This window comes from Plasmodium yoelii (assembly GCF_900002385.2).
Source record: "Plasmodium yoelii strain 17X genome assembly, chromosome: 12".
Classification (NCBI taxonomy): Eukaryota; Apicomplexa; class Aconoidasida; order Haemosporida; family Plasmodiidae; genus Plasmodium; species Plasmodium yoelii.
In genome coordinates, this window is record NC_036184.2 from 1,648,243 (window position 1) to 1,672,328 (window position 24,086).

Below are 24,086 nucleotides of genomic sequence, written 5' to 3' on the forward strand. Positions count from 1 at the left end.
ATTGCATATTTAGAGTTTATTTAAAATCGAATGAACTTAGGATATCCATCTATTGCCTTTATCATTTTTTTCAATTATTAATGTTATATAAGAATTTTTGTGTTTGAATCCATTTTTAATATTAAATATATTTGTGATGTTTTACACATTTTTTGAAATGATAAAAAATAACTTTATAATACATATGTACAAGTATAAAAAATAATCATATTTTATACTTTAAAAATAAAACAAATATTCCTAAATCAATTTTGGTTATAATTACAAATTATATCCTCATTAAAAAATATTTGATTGTATATATAGTGATATAATGAAATTATTGAAAAAAAATTTCCATTTTTATTTAAATAAATAAAAAAAAAGATAACTATTTGTTCTTAATAATTTATATGTTTTTTTTTTTTTTTTTCCAAATGTGATTATATGAATAATCGTAAATAAATGGTATAAAAATATGCCTTTATGTATATGCATATATTGTTCTAAACATTTTTTTTCTGATGATATAATATCTCAAAATTGTAAAAAAATTAGAGGGTAAATTTCATAAATTACAATTTTATTGTTATTACAAATTATTAACAAATTCAAAGGAATATGGTTGAATGCATTGATTGGGATTTTTTATTGCTTTAACCAAACATCCCCAAATAAATTCATTTTTTTTTTATTATTTAAAGAGTTTTATAAATTTTATTTTTAATATTTCACTTATATACTCATGATACATTTATATTATTCAAAAAAATGAAGAAATGAAGACCTGTATATTATTATTTTTCCTATGCAAGAACATATTGGCATATGTGTTAAATAGAAATGCTCCAATAAATTTTACAATAAATAAAAATACCGTAAGAAATATCATAAATAAAAGAGATAGCCTATTATTAGCACATACGAACAAAAATTTTAGGAAATTAGGAAGGGATAGATCACAAAGGAGAGCCTTACTTAGAGCATTAACAACTAGTGTATGTGTATATATATATGAACTCATATTGCTGTGATGAATTTTTGAAACGTATATGCCTATAATAGATATATAACATGTGTATATAATTATTTATTTTCTTATAACAGGTTTTGAGACACGGAAAAATTATTACAACCGAAGCAAAAGCTAAAGAAGCTCGAAGGAAGGTGGATAGAATAATAACATATGCTAAAAAACACTTTAATAACAAACAATACAGTTATCGACTAATAGCTAACTACATTTATGATAGAGAATTAGCCCTCAATATTGTTAAGCAAGTAATTTGATATATATGTACATTCATATATACTTGTTATGCAAAAGTGTTCATTTTTTTATTTATTGTGAATTGAATTTATAGTAACAATTAATATAGTTGCAATTTTGTTAAATCATGCATACTATTTTCATTTGATATTTTTTAAAGGCGCCCATTAAATATAAAGAAAGAAATGGGGGATACACAAAAATAAAACTTTTACCGAAAAGTAGAAAAGGAGATGCAGCAAGGATGGCAAGCTTAGAACTTGTGTAAACTTTTTTTTTTCGTCTTTTTTTGTTTTGTAAAATGATACAATTTTTGTTTAGCAATTCAATGCATTTACAAGTTTATAATTTTGAAGAACTTTAAAAATGTTTTATCTGTTTTTCACATGATTATATCATAATTTGTGTATTTGTTGAAATACAGTTTATAAGTTAATATAAATTAAAATTAGCTATTCAATTTTTAGTAAACTTATTTAAACACAAAACCCAACAAATAATAAATTTAAAAAATATTTAGAACATGTTAATTCTGTATATTTTATAGATTAAATTATAGCATTTTTGTGATATGAAACGTGGTGGAATTTAGTGGGCATATATATGTATATATACGTGGGTGTACATGTGTATATTTTCAGTATTCCATAAAAAATACGGCTTTGTTTTAACTTCAGTTAATTTATATTATTCCCCGAAAAACATAATATGTAGCATTATTGGTATTTAAAAGTTTAAGATTAAAATAATCACATCACTATTAATATAATTTAATGTGCACATATGAATTTTTATGGTATAATTAAGCTTTATATTTTAGCATTATTGAATTTTTTATTAAAAAATTGTGAATTTGAAAAAATGAAGATATGCAAATTGTATGTTTATTGTTTTTACTTTTTTACTGTTTCGGTTTTACGTTTAATTTATGTGTTTATGAAACTTTCAATATGTTCTAAATATTTTGTGTCCTATTTTTCTTTTGTTTAGTTAATATTATTGTTTATGTAAATATTCATATGTGTTTCATAAATATATATACATATTATTTTACTGATAGTTCACTATTATTTTACCAATATGTGTATATTTCAATATATATTATATAAAAATAGTATATCTTTAAAACTTTGTAAAACAGGATAATAATTTACTTTTAAAAAGTTGCGCAAATATTAAAAATATTCAAAAAAAATAAAATACAAATAATTTTTCATGAAATATATATGCATTAAAACTGTGCAAAATTTACGGGATATATGCATATGCACTGTTTTCAAATGTTGTTTCGTTCTGTTTTTAGACAATATAATTATTATTTTTTTCGTTTTGTTTAATAAAATAATGAAGGTAATAAATAAATAGAGATTACATAAAGTAAAAATATTTTTATATTTAACATATTATAAATATTTTATTATTTATTGGTAAAATAGTGAAAGAAATAATACATTTTAAATGCTATGTATTTGTAGCATTTCTTGGAAGATAATAAAAATTCACATTGCATTTTTCACTTTTGATACAAAAAATAAATAAATAATATGAGATAAAAAAAGTGAATAAAAAAATATTGAAAATAAAAGTAGTACCACATATAATAATAAAAAATATTGAAAATAAAAGTAGTACCACATATAATAATAAAAAATATATTAAAAATATAAACATTGAAAATTTGTAAAGTTGAAGCATTTGAAATTATTTTCCCTATTCAAACCTACAGTGATAGCGCTCGTGTACACACATTTAAGAATAATTTTTATGTATTACAAAAAAAATAATAATTTTATTAACAATAATTGAATAATTACAAAAATAGTGTGAAATTTTAAAGAAAATAATTTTACAGAAAAAACATAAAATTTGTAATACCTTTAATATTTAGTATAAAAGACATATTACACATTATATAAAATTTATATGCACACATACATATATGATTGATTAGCATTTATAATATCGAAATTGTGGGAAGACAATTATATAATTTTGAATAAAAAATGAATATTCAGGTTTTCACAATATTATAGTTAATTTTTTTTTTAGCTGGGAAATATAACATTTATAATATTTTATATTTTTTCCCCTATATCGGTAATTAATCAAATGTAGATTATTATTGGAGTTAAATTAATTCATAATATATATAATAAATATAGGCGCATATGTATTATTGTATACTTGGATAGACATACATTAAAAATAATTAAAGCTTAAATACAATGTTCACATAATTACATATTTATAGGGTGATTATATTGAAAACTATTTGTATATACATATATATTGATTATAATAAGAATATTATTAATATAATAGTGAAAAGACAAAAGATATTTAAATAGTATAAAATATATAATTGAACAAATTATTAGAAAAAAAAATGGAGAGATTTCACATACACAAAAGTTTTGAAATGGATAATACTGTGAGCTTAGTATTTGGGATAATTTTGACCGTAATTGGATCAATATTTATGGCAATTGCAAATTCTTTGATGAAATTAGGATTAAGTGACTCTAAAAAGAAGAAAAGTATGCTTACAAATTATTCTTGTGATACGAAATGGTATGTTGGTTTTATTGTTTATTGTTTTGGATCATTTCTACATATAATAGCACTTGGATTTGCGCCTGCAAGTACATTAGCCCCAGTTAATTCATTTGGTCTAATTGCAAATGCTATTGTAGCAAATATATATTTAAATGAAAAATTAGGAAAACTTGAGATGACATCAACATTAGGGATATTTTTTGGAATTAGTATTTGTGCATGTGCTTCTTTTTTATGTGACAATAAAATAAATGTAGATTTTAATCCTCTTGATATAATTGATAGTTGGAAAAATCCATGGTATATTTTTTATATTTTTGTTGCGATTTTTTTATCTTTTTTTACATTAATTTATTTAAATCACGAAGAAAATAAAATAATTACAGAGAATGAAGAAATTTATACTACAAAAAGATATGTAGAGTTAAATTTGTATGATGATAAATCTGGACCAAATGACGAAGAGAAAAATAATATAAATTCCCCTATGAGCACTAAAAGTTTAAATGAACCTGAAAATATATACCCTAAATCAATTGGACTAGCTTATGGTTTCTTAGCTGGACTAATTGGTTCACAATGTGTTTTGGAAATTAAAGAAATTGTTGCATTTTTACATATCGGGATAACTAATAAACATATATATAAAACCCCATTACCACATTTATGTTTTATATTTTTAGTAATATCAATATATTTACAAATTCATTTTTTAAATCTAGGATTAACAAGAGGAGACGCAACTCTTGTAGTACCAACTTATTATGTATTTTGGACATTTTTTGGAACATTAGGGGGTTTTGTAAAATTTAATGAATTTGAAAATTTTAATTTTAATTCCATTCTTTTATTTGTAATTGGTTTTATAATAACAGTGTTATTTATATCTATTCTAGCTGTACAAGAAATAGCTTTTTTACGAAAATATGTTGATAAAGAAGTCCCAGATATCGCTTTAGACAATTTAGATGTCAATGCCCAAGTATTGCAAAATAAAAAATTATCAAAACAAGTTATTTTAAATATGGGATTGTTTCCTATGTCATTGTTAGGAACAACAGTAGGAAGAAAAAAATTCCGCCCATTATACGAAAGATTTAGAAGAACTAGAAGCATTTTATCTGATACTCATATAGGAGATCACCATTGTGAGTATTCGATCGATAATAACATATATAATGCTTATACATTACCTTATGATATATATAATACCAATAAGGATTCATTTTTTCCAAATAAAAAAGCATGTAAATCTTTGGGAAATAGTGTTGAAAACACCTACGTTTTTTAACAGTGATCATTGAAATAATATAACAAATATTATAATTTTTTTCATTTAGCCATTTTTTCATTGTTCCCATATTTAGTTATTTAATTTTTTTGAATATTTTGTTCACATATGCTACTATTGCAGCATGTGCATAATGGTTCTACTGTTAAATATTTATTCAAACAAGAATCATGAGCATATCAATGTATATATGTATGTGATTACGTATGCATATGTGTGTGTACAAGTGCGTACGTATGTATATGTACATATTGCACATTTCGAATGTCCTTTTTATATAAGTATGGTAAATTAAAGTGTTCATTTTCCATTATGATACATAGTATATATTATATATAATATTGAAGAAGCGAATTTTTTTTCATTTTCACAAAATTTTACAACAATTTTTTTCATCTCCTGGCTATTTTGTTCTTTTAAAAATCTTTTAAATCATTTTAGTTATGTTTTTATTTATTTTTACTTGTTTAAATGTTTTATTCTTCATAAATTATTTATCATTTTTTTTACTCATCTTATTTATTTTTTTAAGTATCATATTTTTAGTTTTATTATATTTCCCAATTTGCACTATCCATGTGTTTTAATGTATTTAGAAAAATCCCAAACTTTAACTTTAACTTCACGCATTCGTTATATATGCCTTTATTCAGAACAAACAATTTATTTTATTTTTTTTTTTTAAGTTAAAAATTCAACTTTTTTAAGCAGTAAAATAGTGTGTTTTATTAACTGTAAGGATTTATTAAATTTGCGCAGCACCCATCACATCTATATACATAAAAAATGCAAAATGGTATGCATTAATAAATTCCCTAAAACGATATGAAGAATACGTAAGCAATTACATAGTAACTATATATTTAGTGTGTTCAAGTGTAAGAAAACAAAAGAATATGCATTCGTATATTAATACATAGGGAAACACAAAAGGATAAACCCCAAAATAAACAAACAGTATACCGAATCAGAAATTGTGTATTACATAACCTCAATTTGATCTTTATTCTGGTTCATTTACTCCTCATTATATGTATACATTTCTCTTTTTCTAAAATGCCGATTTGAAAAATAAGAGATTTTTTATATTTTTTGAGGGTTTCTAAATATTTATCAAATATTACAAAATGATAATAAATATTTTTTTGTTTTTGTTTGTGTTTGCTGCAACAATAAAGATCTCCAGTAGCTTGAGATACAGTGATGCTAGATCATACATATATACTCCTAACAAATATATTAATAACAATGTAATGGATAGGAAATTTATTAGAAGGCTTAATGCTGTTGATGAGTCAATTAAAAGTATAATTAATTCATTATATTTTTCAATTTAACATAAAAAAGATACAATAACAATAATAGTAAAAAAATACCCATATTTTATTTTTTATTATATATATTTTTTTTTAAGACAATGAGCATATAATAAAATTAACTGATAATGCTAAAAATAAAATAAAAGTAATAAACTATATTGTACATTCTTGTAACAACTATAATTAACACCAACTATATGTATTGTGCATTATTTATCCAATATGTGAGAATAATTATTAGTATATATGTAAATAAACTTCTTTTTAGCAATTAGTAACCGAGATCGAGGACAAAAACTTGATATTGAAATTGTGTGTAGAAAATGGGGGTTGTAAAGGATTAAAGTACAAATTGAATCCAATAAAAAAGGTATAAAATATAATGATTTTTTTAATAAAATTAATTATATTATTATATTCGAATTAAAATATATATTTATTATTTTTTCAATGCTAATTTATTTCTTGTTTCTAACCCAAGGAGGACATTGAGCCTGATGACTACATCCAGCAATTCGACGAATTAAAATTTATTTTATCTATAGATTCTACTAGCGTTATTTACATTTACAATAATATATTAGATTATAGTAATGATTTAATTAATGGTGGATTCAAGTAATTTCTTATAAATATATATATAATATAAATTATATTTGATGATTATAGTGCATCTTTAAAACATTGCTTTCAATTTGTTTACACTCGTTTCTCAAATAATCTTACAATAATAATTAATAGTTTATTTATATTATTTCACCTTATTTTACTACGATTTTATTTTTTCCCAGATTTATAAATCCAAATGCAACGAAAAAATGTGGTTGTGGAAAATCCTTTAATGTCTAATACGCTTTGTATGGTCCCCTATATGAATTTACTTTTTATTTTTATTTGCACTTGTTTTGTGATATATTTTTTTTTTTTCATATAATATGGTTTTATATTTCGATCGTTAATCAAAAATAAAATATAAATTAAACAAATAATAATAAAACAATATGTAATAAAATATAGTTTTTTTATTTTTAAGAGTCTATAATAATTGTATCATATTTAACAAATAAAAATAAAAATATTATTTTTTGTGAAAGGGAAAAACACGCCAAAAAATAATATACGGAATATTCAAAAAGGTATTAAACATAATTATAAATATTTATCATCTGTCTCCACTTGCGCAACCTCTGCATCCACAATTAACACATTGGATAACCTATAATGAGAAAAAACGAAATAATTATATGATATTTCTAAATAAAATGTGAAATAGTTATATATATTAGCACAGACTTAACAAAAATGTATCAACTATTTGCTTTAATAATGCTTACTTTATTGCCTATATTGCTTTTTGGGACTCTACAAATACATGCATTGTTAAAATTACTGTCAGATACTTGTATACATTTTAGACAACATAAATTTTCGTAACCCTGTTTTCTCCATTTTGATATAAGAGCACCATCAACATATTTTTCTCGAACCAAATAATCGTATAACTCTCCTACATTAAGGAAAAATATATATATAGTATAATAAATAATTATGAAAAATATAATTTGAACAGATTAAATTAGCAGTGAATATGCAACGATGATACGAATTTACAAGCGATGATATAATTAAATGGTGTGTGTATTATTATTATAATTACTTGATATTTCTTTTCTCTTATAGTATAATTCATAAATATAACGAGCAGTTTGATGATTTATTTGAAATATTGGCCATAATATTTCATTTTTTCTTTTTTTTGATGTATCTTCATTTTCTAAACTTCTCATTTTTTGGTTCATTTCATTTAAAAATGTTTCAACTTTATTCCACCCTTCAGGTGGTTTTTTTGAGTTCATGGTTCTAATATGTGGCATTTTCGATTAAAAATATTATAAAAATCCAACATCAGGAAAATTGCGTATTTTTATTTAAATTATATATTTATGTTATCACAATTATTATATATCTCATTTATTAAATATATAAATGAATACATGCATTTAATATATCGGTGGGTATGTATTTATAACATAGTTATAATTTGAAAATATTAATTATGAATATAAACATTTCTCCTTATTCAAATAAAAATATGTATTATATATATATTTTTTTTTTTTTATCGAAATATAAAATCATAAAGATATCTTAAAGTGTTTTATTTATTATTTTATTTTTTTAAATTGTAAAAAAAACAAAAAGTATGTGATCAATTTTATTATTAATACTAAAATTGCAACTATAGGTACGTAGGAAAACAGAATCGGATTTTGTGTTATGTAGAACACTTTTTTTTATTCAGAATTTTTGATAATATATTGTATAATAAATATATTTTCATTTTTCAACTTATATTTCATTTATATTAATATATGGAAATATTTATTCTAATAATCGATTTGGCATATTTCTGAAATATTTGACAAAATGCTCCAAAATATGAACATAACGTACATAATATATAAACCATAGATTTATATAAGACTTTTACTTGAATATAATTTTATTCATGATAATGTAAATTATATTCCATGCCATTATAAATGAAATGTATGTATATAGTATAATTATAGGCTGTTTTTTATTATACGAATGAAATACAAAGCCATCGAACAGTGAAGTTTTAAATATAAAGTTGACATTTTATATATCGTATACATTTTTATAACCCTTTTTTTGATATGAATGCAATTTATAAAGCATAATTTAATATAATATAATTTAATATAATATTTTTTATAGCAGTATAATATAGCAAAAATTACGTTTTTTATATTTATGTGTTATAATTGGAGATGGCACATTTTAATATGGGATTAATAGGAAAATATAACTGAAAGGATAAGAAATAAATAATATGACATGGTTTTATAAGAATAATGTATAAATTGTATTAAATTTAATTGATTTTCATAATTTTTAAGGCTAAACTGTAATGGAGATACGGATGGAGTTATTTTTATTATTAGTATATATAATAAAAAATGAAAAGTAATATAAAAAATAAATTTGGTTGTTACATTGATGATTTTAAAATATACCATTAATATGTTGAAAAAGTGCAATTTTTGTATATATAGGTAGTCTATTTTATGGTTATAATAACTTTTAAAACATTCCTCCAAAATTGAAAAGGCATTTAAAATGTTCTTAAAAATTTTTATAATTAAATAAAAAAGACAAATAATATAGAAATATTTTAATAGTTAACTGTATATATAATTAAAATATTTTTTTAGAATGAGGTGATATAGTAAAAAACATCAATGCAGGATATGTCTAAAGCATGTACTACGTAAAATATGTTCCATATTTTTTTGGAAAAGGATACAAACTATAAATTAATTTTTTCGAATTATATATCAATATTTATATATTATATTAAAAATATAGAGATATTTATTTTATTATGTTACATTTGCATAGTTAAAAAAAATATTTTATAAAATTTATACACATAAGTATTACTGAAAAGTGTACACACTTGTTACTACGTTTATACGCGTTATAAAACATGTACATATTTTTTAACTGCTTGAAATATACTCAAAATAATATATATATATAACAGTAAAAAATAAATATTAGAAATGGTACTGTAAAAATAGAAATAAATAAATATATTTTATGAAATAACAAATGTGTGCTAAATATAGGCTTAATAAATGCTTATTTCGGTAATATATTTTTTCATAGCTATATTATTGTGTAATAAAATTATACATAATTTTATTGTAAATAGCTAAAATATGTGGAAAAAAGGGAAAAAAATGTGCATATATATATGTCATTGTCATAATTTTATTATTATTTTTTTTTGGGCCAAGGATTTTATTATTCATTGGACAAAATGTGCAAATTATAATTTTTTTTTTTAAACATCCAAAAAAAAAAAAATATATAATATTTTTATAAAAATAGCTTTTTACATTTTTAGTAAAAAAAATAAAATTAAAAATATAAATGAAATTAGAACTAAATAGATATTATCTATAAGAATATAATTAAAAAAAAAATATATGGTATTTTATATATGCTACAGTCCATAAAGATTTTTCCGTTTTTTTTTCTATATTTATTCACGGAATATTATTGTTTTTTTAAATAAGTGATGTCTTTGCATTTCTTTCGTTATTTTATGATATATTCACATTTATTATATTCGAAAAAACATCACTTGTAGTAGGATATTAATATCCTAATAATTTAAAGAAAATTTTATGTATTAATACATATGCATACGTGGATGTTTTATAATGTATACATTTTATGTCTGTTAATTTACGTGCTTATAGATTTATTTATCCTAAATATTTATGTATGATATATATATGCATAATATGTAGATATGTGTATACGTTTTTTGTTAGTGCGTAGTCAGCAATAACATGTAATAAATTCGTTACACGCGCGTGTGCTCGCCTTTATATTACTATAACAATTAAAAAAAAGGAATATATAAACATAATCTTGTATATACATATATTTAAATTTATTAAAAAAAATATATATGCATACATATATATGTATGTGAGAAATTGGGGAATTTATTTTATGTTTTATTTTTTTTTATATATATACAACGAGCAATTTTATGCGGTTAATGTGTTTTTTCTTCGCCATTTATTATATATAACATTTCTCAAGTTTATTATGTTGGTTGTATAATAAATAAGATGACAGTGGGAGGAAAATAAAGTACATTTTTTTGTGAGAATAAAAATACATATATGCTTATATTAATATTTTTATATCTACAGAATAAAAAAACATTATTCGTCAAATATGAATTATATTCAAGAAAATACAATTAATTATATAATTTATTTTGTTTTTTGATTGAATTGTTATAAATTTAAATATATTTTTATTAGTTGTCTGATTTATTTAAGTACACACACGCGGATCTTAATACGAAAAAACGCGAATTACATAGATCTACTATTTTTTTAATTAGTATGAATACATTAATACATATAAATATATAAAAAACAAAAAAAGCAAAAATTATATTATGTTTTTATGATTTCCCTTATTTATTTATTTAATATATTTTTATACGCCTAGTTATGTGTGTGTAAAAAATTGTTCATGAAATTTATCATATGCTAATTAAGTGTTGTTATTGTTTTTATATTCTTATTATATAGATCCATTATTCATCGAATTCACTGAATTCATATATATGTATGTTTATTGCACACTTTTTGGTGCATACATTTCTATAATAAAAATAATATTGTATTATTTTAGTAGTAAACATATAGATATATATTAATTAAGATTCTAACTACATATATTTATATATATATATATTATATGCGTAATAAAAATAAATAAAAAATGGAGTGTGTTCTATATGATAATAGAAATTCAAGAGATACGTTATGCAATGGGGAATTAATAAATGAGAATATAGAACCGTATAGTTCTCATGATCCAAATAACACTAATAATAGTTGTAATGAGAGTAATAGTAGTAATGGTGGAAAGTGCAAAACTATATATAAAGAAGTTGCTAGCAATGAGCCAAATGAAAATAGTGAAATTAAAATAAATAGCAAAGTACATGAAAGCAACAAATTGTCCCTGGGAATTAATTGTATTAACGATAATATTGTTGACAATTTTAAAACGATTCAAGATTATTCATCTAATAACGGGAAAAACAACAAAAATATGCATTTAAAAAAATTGCCAAAAAATAAGGCTGAATATAATTATTTCTATGAAGAAGGCTGTATTAATAGTAAGGGTTCTAATTTAAATGATTCACTTAGTAAAAAATATTCCAATTCAAATATTATACCAGAAAATATTGAAAAATTGTCTAAAAACATATTTAATAATAATGATACATCTTTTATTGCTACAACTGAAAAGAGAAGTTTTAGTAACTATGAAAATAAGAGAAAAAAACGATTTAATAATCACGAAAAAAAAATGCACACATTTATTGGTAAACAAAAAGACGATAATAATTATAATGATACCACCCCAATTTATTCGTACAAAAATGACGATGTCAAAGCACCCGAACATTTCGGCATAAGTAATAACATAGATATTAGGAATAGTTGTAAAAACGGAAACATGAATGCAAAAAATAGTAGCATTCCTCATAATTATGATTTAGACAATAATAATGACAAGGATCTGAATAACGATGATATCATAGATAGAAATGACAATGAGAGAATCAAAAAGAATGAGAATAACATCGATAATAAAAGAAGCAGATTTATGGGAAAAAGTAAATCTTTAAACCAAAATAATATTTACGATGATAAAGAGGGGATAAAGTCATTCGAAATGAGTACACTTGATGATGATGCAGAAAAAAATGATTATACAAATGCGTCGATAAAAATGAATTTTGGTAATAATTCAAAATTGAAAGAAAAAAAAATTGATACATATGGTAGTATGCCCAATAGGGAAGCGAACTATGATTTTAAAAGTGCATTAAATTTTCAATTTTGTAAAACAAAAATGTGTCCATATATGAATACAAAAGAAAAATGTAAAAGATTTTCTAATAATATGTGTCCTTATGCACATGATCAAAACGAATTAAAACCAATTCCTAATTTATATAAAACTGCAATGTGCCGGAATTTTATGAAAAATATGTGTTTCAAATCCAAGAAAGAATGCAAATTTGCACATCATGTTGAAGAACTAAGATCCACTGATGAATTTTACAAAACAACATTATGCAAATTTTTCCTTAATGGGTATTGCAAGGCAGACAAAAATTGCAGGCATGCACATGGTCAGAATGAGTTAAAATGTAGGTCTACAAATAGTGCACTATTAGAAAACACAAATACAAATATTAAGCATTCTAATACTAATAATTATAGTAGTGGTAGTAACAATGGCAACAGTAATAATACTAATGACCCTGATTATGACATTAAGAGATCCAAATATTCCAATAATAAAAATTCGGTGAATGTTTTAAAATCATCTGATGATTATTTTTCTCAAAATGATAAGGGAAACACTTTAGCAAAGGAAGAAGATAATGCTCTAGAATTATGTAATAATGAAGCAAATAATGAAAATATGAAAAAAAAAAAATTTTATAATACATCACGCAAATTTATGTCTATTAGTACAAAGGATACATATTGCTTTACATCAAATGGGTTATCAAAAAATTATTTATCTTTTGAAAATGATGACGATGAAAGCATAAAAACAAATTATGATTCAAATTTTGATAAAAATGCTGAAAAAAATAAATTTAAAAATAGCGGCAATTCTAGTAGCTTTTTAAAATATGAAGAGTACAATTCAGAATGCTCATTCAAAGCACCTGAAAATAATAATTGTGATGGAGTAAACAATAAAGAAATTAGGGATACTATAAATAAATCCGTAAAGGAGAATATAGAAGTAAGTAGCAATGAAAGAAATGTTAATAAACTAGAATATCAATATGAAATGAAAAATTGCAATAATATTGTAAATATGGCAAAGGGAGAAATGGAAAATAACATTGATAAAGAAGCGAAAAAAAATGAATTTGATGAATTGAATAAAGTAGAAAATAATAATATAATATTAAATGAAAATTTGCTGTGCCCAAAAGAAAATGATAATACGTGTAATTTGCATAACGGTCATATAGGAGAAAATACGCTGGGCCATGATGATCAAAGAAGTTCGAATGAATATAGCATTCATGGAAAAAACGAGAAAAATAAACATAGCAAGAAATTATTAAACCGTTATGAAAATAATAATAATAATAATAGTAAGGATATACTAATAAATTCCTATGAAAATGAAAATAAAAAATTTAATGGCAATATTCACATGGATGCGCAAAAAAATTCAAGTAATAACGGTGCATATATAAAAAGTCGATCGTCTACCATATCTAATGAAAATAATAATTATTATTGTGGCATACCCGGGGATAAAATTCTTGGAAAAAATTGCGAATATGAAGATAATTACGGAAATAAAAATATTAATGCACATAATTATGAAATAAATAAAAAAAATACACACGAATATAAAAAATCATGCAATAAAATTAAAAGAAATTTTAATAACAGCGGTAATTATAGTAATTGCTACGAAAATAGTTTCAATAGCAATATGGAAAATACAACTAATGATTGTTATAATAATACATATATAAATAAATCACATAGTAAAAATGGCAATAATGAACATGTAATATATCCAAATCAAAGATACAGCAATAATAATAATAAAAGTGGAAATAGAAATAGTAGCAATGTAAATAGTAAATGTAGTAACAATTATTGCTATAATAACGATGATATGAGTAATTTTGTGGGGGGTGCAATAGATAATAATATACCTGCTAATAATTATGGGCATAGTAAAGTAGAAAATGGAAGAATTAGTAATAATAGCGGTCGAAATAATAATTATTATGGCTCTTATAACAGTCACGATGATAATACAAATAGATACATGAATAATAACAAAATAAATTTTATAAATGGAAAACAAAATAATAATTATGATTTATACCGAGGTAATACAACTAATGGGAACTACATTAACAATAATAATTACAATTCGCATGAACACCCTTTGTCTATGTCGAATAATATGATAAAATCGAGTAAAAATTATAAGGGAAAAAAAAATATTTATATTAATAACGATAATAATAGTCATCACGAAATGTTTAATGGCAATTATAATAATAATGAATATTATAATAGTACTTATGATGACTATAATAACAATGGTTATAATGATTATCAAAATAAGAAGAATAAAAAAAACGATAATAATCGTAATAATAATGATAAGAAAAACAACAAAAACAAAAATAGTAATGTTAACAATTTGTACCTAGAAAATAACGCAAAATCAAGAGTTAATAACTATAGTAATAATGAATTTACCCCAAATGGAAATACGCATAATATAGATAGTTGCAATATATCAAATGGTGAGTTTTTAATTGATAAATACAATAATGATGAATGCAATAATGAATACACTAATGTAAAGAGTAATGGTGATGAACTTTTGGAAAATAATGTTTCTACATATGATTATGACGATAGACAAATTAATATTGGAAATTTGCATAAAAGGGAAAAAGGAAATTCTTATAATAACAGAATAAATCCTATAATGAAAAATAGTATGGGTAGTAATAGTTATAAAAATGGAGATAATCAATATTTTAGTAATATTATTAATGGTAATAATAGGACTAATAGCCAAATTAACAAACATCTCATGCATATGAGTAGTAATGACAGTGAAAGTAGTAAAAGTCATAGCGATGTTCATTATAAAAATTCAAGAGAAAATGATATTAGTACTATCACAAACAATACAGATATTTCATCATATAATACAAATATAAATAACAAAAAGGTTATAGCAAATGATAACTTATTGTATAAGAAGTCAAAATCTCATTCTAATAATTTAAAAATTGGAATCAAGGGAAAGGGGGAGGAATTTTTATTCACAAATGAATTAAAAAAAAAAAAAAAAAAAAAAAGTAATAAAAATGGAATATATTCAAACACGGGTGAATTATTTTATAATAAAGAACAGGAAAATATGAAAAATGATAGTAAAGCTGAACTGAATGAAAATGGAGAGCAAAGTGATAGCAGCAGTGTGAATTATAAAAAAAAAAGTAAGATGTATTCTGGAAATTCAATAAACAGTGTGCATTTATATGATAAAGATATTGTTTCTAGAAGTAAAAATGTGAAAAATCGAAATAAAAGCACTTTTATTAGTACAGATGATCGTGTCCACAATATCGATGATAATAATAACAATGAAACACTCAATGTAATGACTTCTTTTGTAACTCCATTGAAAGATTCCAATGCCGAGAAAGGCAAACAGGATACCCATAATTATTTATATAATAATATAGAGAAAAATACAGAAGATGATATTTTAGAAAAACCAGTAACAGATACTAATATAAATTTACAATATAATAAAGATGATAGATGTCTAACGAATGGAGAGCTTAAAACATGCGTTTCATGCTGCCAATATATAAAAAATGTAGATAATTCTGATTTTATTTTAATCGATGAATCATGTTTAAAATGTGGTCAACTTATTAAAAAATCACTATGCCAAACAATAATTGAATTACTAAAGCCACAAGTGCAATATATATTTTCAGATGCTAATTTTTATGTTCAAAATTATCAAGATTAACCAGTGATATTATTTTTTTTACACGGATAAATATATATATATATATAATATGTCAAGATAAAATGTAGAAGTTTGTAATTTGCATATACATAAATGCAAATATATTCATAAATCAAAAATAAGTATATATGTGCAGATTCGTTCGCTAAGAACAAATAACATAGAAAATGTTTTATCAATTATATGATGATTTGATTTGTTGTATTTTATTAATTGTAGATATGTATGCATAGTTGCGCTTATGCATACTAATTGTAGATTTAAAGCTCCTTTTGCTTTAAAAATAAAAGATGAAGAAAAAATATGTAGGTCTTTATATATATTATAAATTATGTTTTTCTTTAATATTGCATATGTACCTTTATATTGGTATATGAATGCATATGTGTGTGTATTTTTATACAATTGTTACTATGTATAAATCGACTTAAGAGATACTTTTGATTTATTTTTATTATTTTTATTATTTATATTATTTATATTTTTTTAGATGTCAGATTTTCATTCATATATCATTGATTTTATTTATAAATATAGTTTCTATAACATGTTGTACTATCTATAAATTAAACGATGATTACCTTTGTTTTATGATGTTTAACATGTCTCTTATTTTTTTATTTTAGTATATAACTTATGATTCATTTTTTTTTTATTCAATATATGTTCATTTAATGGATCGAGTATAACACGAAGGTTTTTATGCATAGAAAGATGCATTTTCCCATTTGTACACATTATATTTATAGTTATTAGATAAATAATTAAACATATATGTATATAATAGTCTGTATTGAGCTAACTCGAAAAATATATTTAATTAAGACTTATAATTTTACTACTATTTATATTTCCTAAATTGTTATTGTAACTTTGTATTTTATGTATGGAGAAAGCAATAATATATATAGGAAAAAAACCAAGTGCATTTAAAAATATGCATGATGATATAATATTTTATGGGAATATAATTATAACGATCATAAAAAATATTATTTTCCTCTCTATTCAGTTTTTAACTGTTTTTTATATTATTTATTTAAATAGTATAGTAATTCATACATATATTAGAAATATGAAAGTAAAGAAAATGAAAATAATAATTCTTTTAAAATATATATATTAAAAATTTGTTATTTTTTGAGTCATTTGAATATTGATATTTTATAGAATAAGTAATAGTATTAAATAAAAAAAAAGGTTTTATGATAATTGCGAAAAAATTAAAATCCGAAATAAAAAAATATTATGTTAGAAATAAAATGTAAGAAAACATTAAATGGTGAATAATTTAAATAATAATATAAAATAATAATATATAAAAAATAAAATAAACAATATTTACTATTCTAGAAAATAGTATAACGGTATAATTATCTATTGCATAAGATAAGAACGATCCATATGCACGCCGTAATTTTTTTTGAAAGTATAATAGTTAATAAATTTTTTTATACCTTGCAAAAATTATTATAGAATATAAATATATTTTTATATTGCATTAATACCTTTTTTTTACATAATTCATTCTTATTTATATTTTTAATTAGTATTTTATATATTATATACAATAGTATTTTGTTGAAGGCTTTGGTGTTATGAAATATATTTATACATAATATATAGATATTTTCATATTAGTAAATATAATAATTATTATTATTATTATTTTTTTTTTTATTTCTTAATTCACTAAAAATTTTGTACATACATATATATAATATTATTTATATTTTTTTTAATAGTTTATTATTGATTCTTTGTGTTATTTTGATATATTCTTTATTTTAAATGTATGTAAATATATCCTATACATGTATAACTACATTTGTATATCTATGTACCTATATATAATATATAATAGGTACATTTAGTCATGTATGTTGTTATGTGTATATAAAATTGCTATATTCCGTTGATATATATTTTGCGTATTTATTTTGTAATAAATTAAATATGTACATTAATACTGCATACATTATATTTTTATAATGATGCAGATTAGGTTTTCATTAATATATATATCGTTACATTGATATTTTAAACGTCATATAATTAAGTATGTTTAGGATAACAATAAGGTATATCTGCCAACATGTTTTAATTTATTAAATTATTCAAAGAATGTATATGTATATATATATTTATGATTATAGTATATATAAGCATTAAACAAATTTTAATTACATTTAATTAATTATTTAATTGTTTATTTACTGATTTTATTTGTTGATATTTGTTGCTTTTTTATATAATTTAATGTATATATTATTATAAAAAAGGGTTTAGATGTTGTAAAATTTGTTGTCTTAAATATATCTAGTAATTTTATAAGTATGTAGAATTTATGTAGTTATTCAGGCTATAAGAATACAGACTAAAATACTCACTTATTTTTAACGATAGACATATTTATTTATGATTACACTTGATAATATATACTTCATTATATAATTTTTTAATACATTATTTTTCAAAATGGCGGAAGAAAAAAGTGATAATAATAAGAATAATATCAAACATGAAGTTGAGAAAGAGTTAAATAAGAAATCTACCGTTGAGTTGTTTAAAAAAATCAAGTCACAAAAGATTCCATTGTTTTTGCCATTTCATTCATTACCATCCAAACATAAGACATTATTAGCTATATCATTTATATGTGCAACTATATCAGGAGCTTCGTTGCCCATTTTTATTTCGGTGTTTGGTATTACGATGGCAAATTTGAATATTGGGGAAAGTGTAAATGATACTGTTTTAAAATTAGTAATAGTTGGTATATGTCAATTTATATTATCATCGATTTCAAGTTTATGTATGGATGTTGTTACTTCAAAGATTTTAAGAACATTAAAATTAAAATATTTAAAAAGTGTTTTTCAACAAGATGGAGAATTTCATGATAATAATCCAGGTTCTAAATTAACATCTGATTTAGATTTTTATTTAGAACAAGTAAATGCAGGAATAGGAACCAAATTTATTACAATATTTACATATAGTAGTTCATTTATAGGTTTATATTTCTGGTCATTATATAAAAGTGTAAGATTAACATTATGTATTACATGTATTTTCCCAGTAATATATATATGCAGCTCTATATGTAATAAAAAAGTCCGATTAAATAAAAAAACATCACTATTATATAATAACAATTCAATGTCAATAATTGAAGAAGCATTAGTTGGTATTAAAACTGTTGCAAGTTATTGTGGAGAAAGTGTAATATTAAAAAAATTTAAATTATCAGAACAATTTTATAGTAAATATATGTTAAAAGCAAATTTTATGGAATCACTACATGTTGGTTTAATTAATGGATTTATATTAGCTGCTTATGCTTTGGGATTTTGGTATGGTACTAGAATTATAATAAATGATATAAAAAATTTTAATTACGCTAATCGTTTCAATGGAAGTGCAGTTATATCAATATTATTAGGAGTTCTTATAAGTATGTTTATGCTTACTATTATATTACCAAATGTTGCTGAATATATGAAATCGTTAGAGGCAACTAACAATATATATGAAGTTATTAACAGAAAACCATCTGTTGATAGAAATCAAAATAAAGGTAAAAAATTAGATGATATTAAAAAAATTGAATTTAAAAATGTCAAATTTCATTATGGTACTAGAAAAGATGTTGAAATTTATAAGGATTTGAATTTTACTTTAAAAGAAGGAAATACTTATGCATTTGTTGGAGAATCAGGATGTGGTAAATCAACAATTTTAAAATTAATTGAACGATTTTATGACCCAACAGAAGGAGATATTGTTATTAATGATTCACACAGTTTGAAAGATGTTGATCTAAAATGGTGGAGATCTAAAATTGGAGTAGTTAGTCAAGATCCTTTATTATTTAGCAATTCTATTAAAAATAATATTAAATATAGTTTAATAAGTCCAAATAGTTTAGAAGCAGTAGAAAATGGGTTCAACTTGCATGGAAATAGCGACTCTTCAATAAATAGAGATAATAGTAAAAATGGAAAATGCACTAGTATTTTAGATGAAATATCTAAGAGAAATACAACTAGTGATTTATTAGAAGTAATATCATCTATTAATTCTGTTGAAGATTCAAAAGTTGTAGATGTATCTAAAAAAGTGTTAATCCACGATTTTGTAGCATCATTACCAGACAAATATGACACTTTAGTAGGTTCTAGTGCATCTAAATTGTCAGGTGGACAAAAACAACGAATATCTATAGGTAGAGCTGTTATTAGAAATCCTAAAATTTTAATACTTGATGAAGCTACATCATATCTTGATAATAAATCCGAATATTTAGTTCAGAAAACAATTAACAATTTAAAAGGAAATGAAAATCGAATTACTATTATTATTGCTCATAGATTAAGTACTATTCGATATGCTAATCAAATTTTTGTCTTATCAAATAGAGATCAAGAATCAACAGAAACTGACGAAAACAAACAAGGTGCTATAAATAGTAATAATGGAAGTGTAATAGTTGAACAAGGTACTCATGATAGTTTGATGAAAAATAAAAATGGTATTTACTATTCTATGATTCAAAACCAAAAAGTATCCTCAAGTGGAAATGATGAAAATAATGATGATAATAATAGTAGTGTATATAAAGATTCTGATACAGGTGGTGCTAAATCTGTTACTGATACAAATATGGATATTAACACTGATAAAAATTTCGATATTAGAAAAGAAAAAGAGATTGCAGATACTGATAAGCCAACTAAACCATCATTCTTCAAAAGAATGTTTGGAAAAAAAGAGAAGAAACCTCCTAGCAATTTGAGTATTGTATATAAAGAAATGTTTTCTCACAAAAAAGAAGTTTTTATTATACTTTTAAGTACTATGGTGGCAGCTGGTTTATATCCATTGTTTGCCATATTATATGCAAAATATGTTGGAACACTATTTGATTTCACACACATTGAATCTAATTCAAATAAATATTCTATATATATATTAATTATTGCTTTATGTATGTTTATTTCTGAAACATTAAAAAATTATTATAATAATTTAATTGGAGAAAAGGTTGAAAAAAAATTTAAATATTTATTGTTCGAGAATATGATACATCAAGAGATTGGTTTTTTTGATCAAGATAAACATGCGCCTGGATTTTTATCGTCATATATTAACAGAGATGTACATTTATTAAAAACTGGTTTAGTAAATAATATTGTAATATTTACTCATTTTATTATGTTGTTTATTATTAGTACGATTTTATCATTTTATTTTTGCCCAATAATAGCAGGAGCTTTAACATTAGCATATACCATTACAACGAGAACATTTGCTATAAGAGCACGATTGCAAAAATCTAAAGAAATAGAAAGAATTGGAAATAAAAGAGATGGTCAGTTTTCATATGCTAATGATGAAGAATTATTTAAAGATCCTAACTTTTTAATTCAAGAAGCATTTTATAATATGCAAACAATTGTTACATATGGCTTAGAAGATTATTATTGTAAATTGATAGAAAATGCAATAGATTATGACAATAAAGGAGAGAAAAGAAAAATTATAGTAAATTCATTGTTATGGGGATTTAGTCAATGTACACAATTATTTATTAATGCATTTGCTTATTGGTTAGGTTCTATTTTGATAGATCACCAAATTATAAAGGTTGATGACTTTATGAAATCTTTATTTACATTTATATTTACTGGTAGTTATGGTGGTAAATTAATGTCCTTTAAAGGAGATGCAGATAAGGCTAAAATAACATTTGAGAAATATCATCCTATAATGGTTAGAAAATCAAATATAGATGTAAGAGATGACAGTGGTATAAGAATAACTGATCCAAATAAAATAGACGGAAAAATAGAAGTAAAGGATGTTAACTTTAGATATTTATCTAGACCAAATGTACCAATATATAAAGATTTATCTTTTAGTTGTGATAGCAAAAAAACAACAGCTATAGTTGGAGAAACTGGATGTGGTAAATCCACAATTATGCATTTATTAATGCGATTCTACGATTTGAAAGATGACCATGTTTTATTAGATAATCAACATATTGAAACAGACAATAAAGATAAATCAGAGAATATAGAAATGACTGATGCAACATCTATGAAGAATTTGAACGACTTGCATAACAAAAATGAAAATGAAGAATTTACTATTTACAAAAATAGTGGTAAAATTTTACTTGATGGTATAGACATTTGTGATTATAACTTAAAAGATCTAAGAGGATTATTTGCAATAGTTAACCAAGAACCAATGTTGTTTAATATGTCTATTTATGAAAATATAAAATTTGGTAAAGAAGATGCAACATTAGATGATGTAAAAAGAGTATGTAAATTTGCTGCTATTGATGAATTTATTGAATCATTGCCAAATAAATATGATACTAACGTAGGACCTTATGGTAAAAGTTTATCAGGTGGTCAAAAACAACGAGTTGCTATTGCTAGAGCCTTATTAAGAGAACCTAAAATATTATTGTTAGACGAAGCTACTTCATCTCTTGATTCACACTCAGAAAAATTAATCGAAAAAACTATTGTTGATATTAAAGATAAAGCTGACAAAACAATCATTACTATTGCTCACAGAATTGCATCTATTAAAAGATCAAATAAAATTGTAGTTTTTAACAATCCAGATAAAAATGGATCTTTTGTTCAAGCTCAAAAAACACATGACGAATTGATTCGTGATAGAGATAGTGTTTATACGAAATATGTTAAATTAACTAAATAATCGATTTAAAATTGAGCAGATACATAACCAGATAATATGAATAAAAAATATATTGGTTAAAATATATTAATGTACCCTTGAATTATGACTATAAAAAAAGTTCATTTTGCCTTTTAATCAGATATTGAAAAAGAAATATAAAAAAAAATGAACTTACTAATACAAGGTGATGAAATAAGGTCATAATTTATATATAAAATATAATTACTATGAACAAATATGCCATCAAATTATTTTTTGATGTATACTTTTTAAAAAATATTTTATATACTCTCTCTTTATATTTTCATATATTTTATTTTTGCATATTTTTTTGTGTTCACAATATATATATATATTGTTTTATTTCCATTTTGTCTGTATATGAGAGAGAATTTTGATGCATATTTAGTACCAAACAAATCTGAATAATACGCAAAATAGACGTAATTTATATACTTTTCATTAAATTTTGTTCTTATTATTGTCTGTGTTACTGTATTTTTTTTTCATAAATAATATATTGTATCTAAAATTAACATAACGTTTTTTTACCAAATAATATATTTTTATGATTATCTAAATTTTAAACTATTTTTACTAAAAAAAAAGTGGTTTATATATATGTAAAAGGAAGCAGGAATGATATTCCCAGGAAAAATAAATGAAAACATATAATTTTAGAATGGTTATATTGTTATTACACTATATTATCATAAACATGCTTGATCTCCTTTTTATGGTA

General features: G+C 22.3%; 6 protein-coding genes across 6 annotated transcripts; 5 read left to right on the plus strand and 1 right to left on the minus strand.

Moving 5' to 3' along the window:
* Nucleotides 1–758: 758 nt before the first annotated feature.
* On the plus strand, nt 759–1,517 carry PY17X_1240500 (50S ribosomal protein L17, apicoplast, putative; the record flags this gene model as incomplete). The annotated part of the gene is made up of 3 exons (XM_725694.1): nt 759–977; nt 1,087–1,260; nt 1,410–1,517. 3 exons carry the CDS (start codon nt 759–761, stop codon nt 1,515–1,517), a joined length of 501 nt encoding a protein of 166 aa, XP_730787.1.
* Nucleotides 1,518–3,635: 2,118 nt separating this feature from the next.
* PY17X_1240600 (inner membrane complex protein, putative) lies at nt 3,636–5,096 on the plus strand (the record flags this gene model as incomplete). The annotated part of the gene is made up of 1 exon (XM_022956882.1): nt 3,636–5,096. One exon carries the CDS (start codon nt 3,636–3,638, stop codon nt 5,094–5,096), a length of 1,461 nt encoding a protein of 486 aa, XP_022812719.1.
* A 1,127-nt stretch (nt 5,097–6,223) lies between these two features.
* Nucleotides 6,224–7,264, plus strand: PY17X_1240700 (iron-sulfur assembly protein, putative; the record flags this gene model as incomplete). The annotated part of the gene is made up of 5 exons (XM_022956883.1): nt 6,224–6,401; nt 6,511–6,560; nt 6,684–6,785; nt 6,897–7,033; nt 7,207–7,264. 5 exons carry the CDS (start codon nt 6,224–6,226, stop codon nt 7,262–7,264), a joined length of 525 nt encoding a protein of 174 aa, XP_022812720.1.
* A 313-nt stretch (nt 7,265–7,577) lies between these two features.
* Nucleotides 7,578–8,289, minus strand: PY17X_1240800 (uncharacterized protein; the record flags this gene model as incomplete). The annotated part of the gene is made up of 3 exons (XM_725697.1): nt 7,578–7,631; nt 7,750–7,922; nt 8,073–8,289. The coding sequence occupies 3 exons, from the start codon at nt 8,287–8,289 to the stop codon at nt 7,578–7,580; spliced, it is 444 nt and encodes a 147-aa protein (XP_730790.1).
* A 3,469-nt stretch (nt 8,290–11,758) lies between these two features.
* PY17X_1240900 (erythrocyte membrane protein) lies at nt 11,759–16,618 on the plus strand (the record flags this gene model as incomplete). The annotated part of the gene is made up of 1 exon (XM_722619.2): nt 11,759–16,618. The coding sequence occupies one exon, from the start codon at nt 11,759–11,761 to the stop codon at nt 16,616–16,618; it is 4,860 nt and encodes a 1,619-aa protein (XP_727712.2).
* Nucleotides 16,619–19,096: 2,478 nt separating this feature from the next.
* PY17X_1241000 (ABC transporter B family member 1, putative) lies at nt 19,097–23,362 on the plus strand (the record flags this gene model as incomplete). The annotated part of the gene is made up of 1 exon (XM_725353.1): nt 19,097–23,362. The coding sequence occupies one exon, from the start codon at nt 19,097–19,099 to the stop codon at nt 23,360–23,362; it is 4,266 nt and encodes a 1,421-aa protein (XP_730446.1).
* Nucleotides 23,363–24,086: the final 724 nt, after the last annotated feature.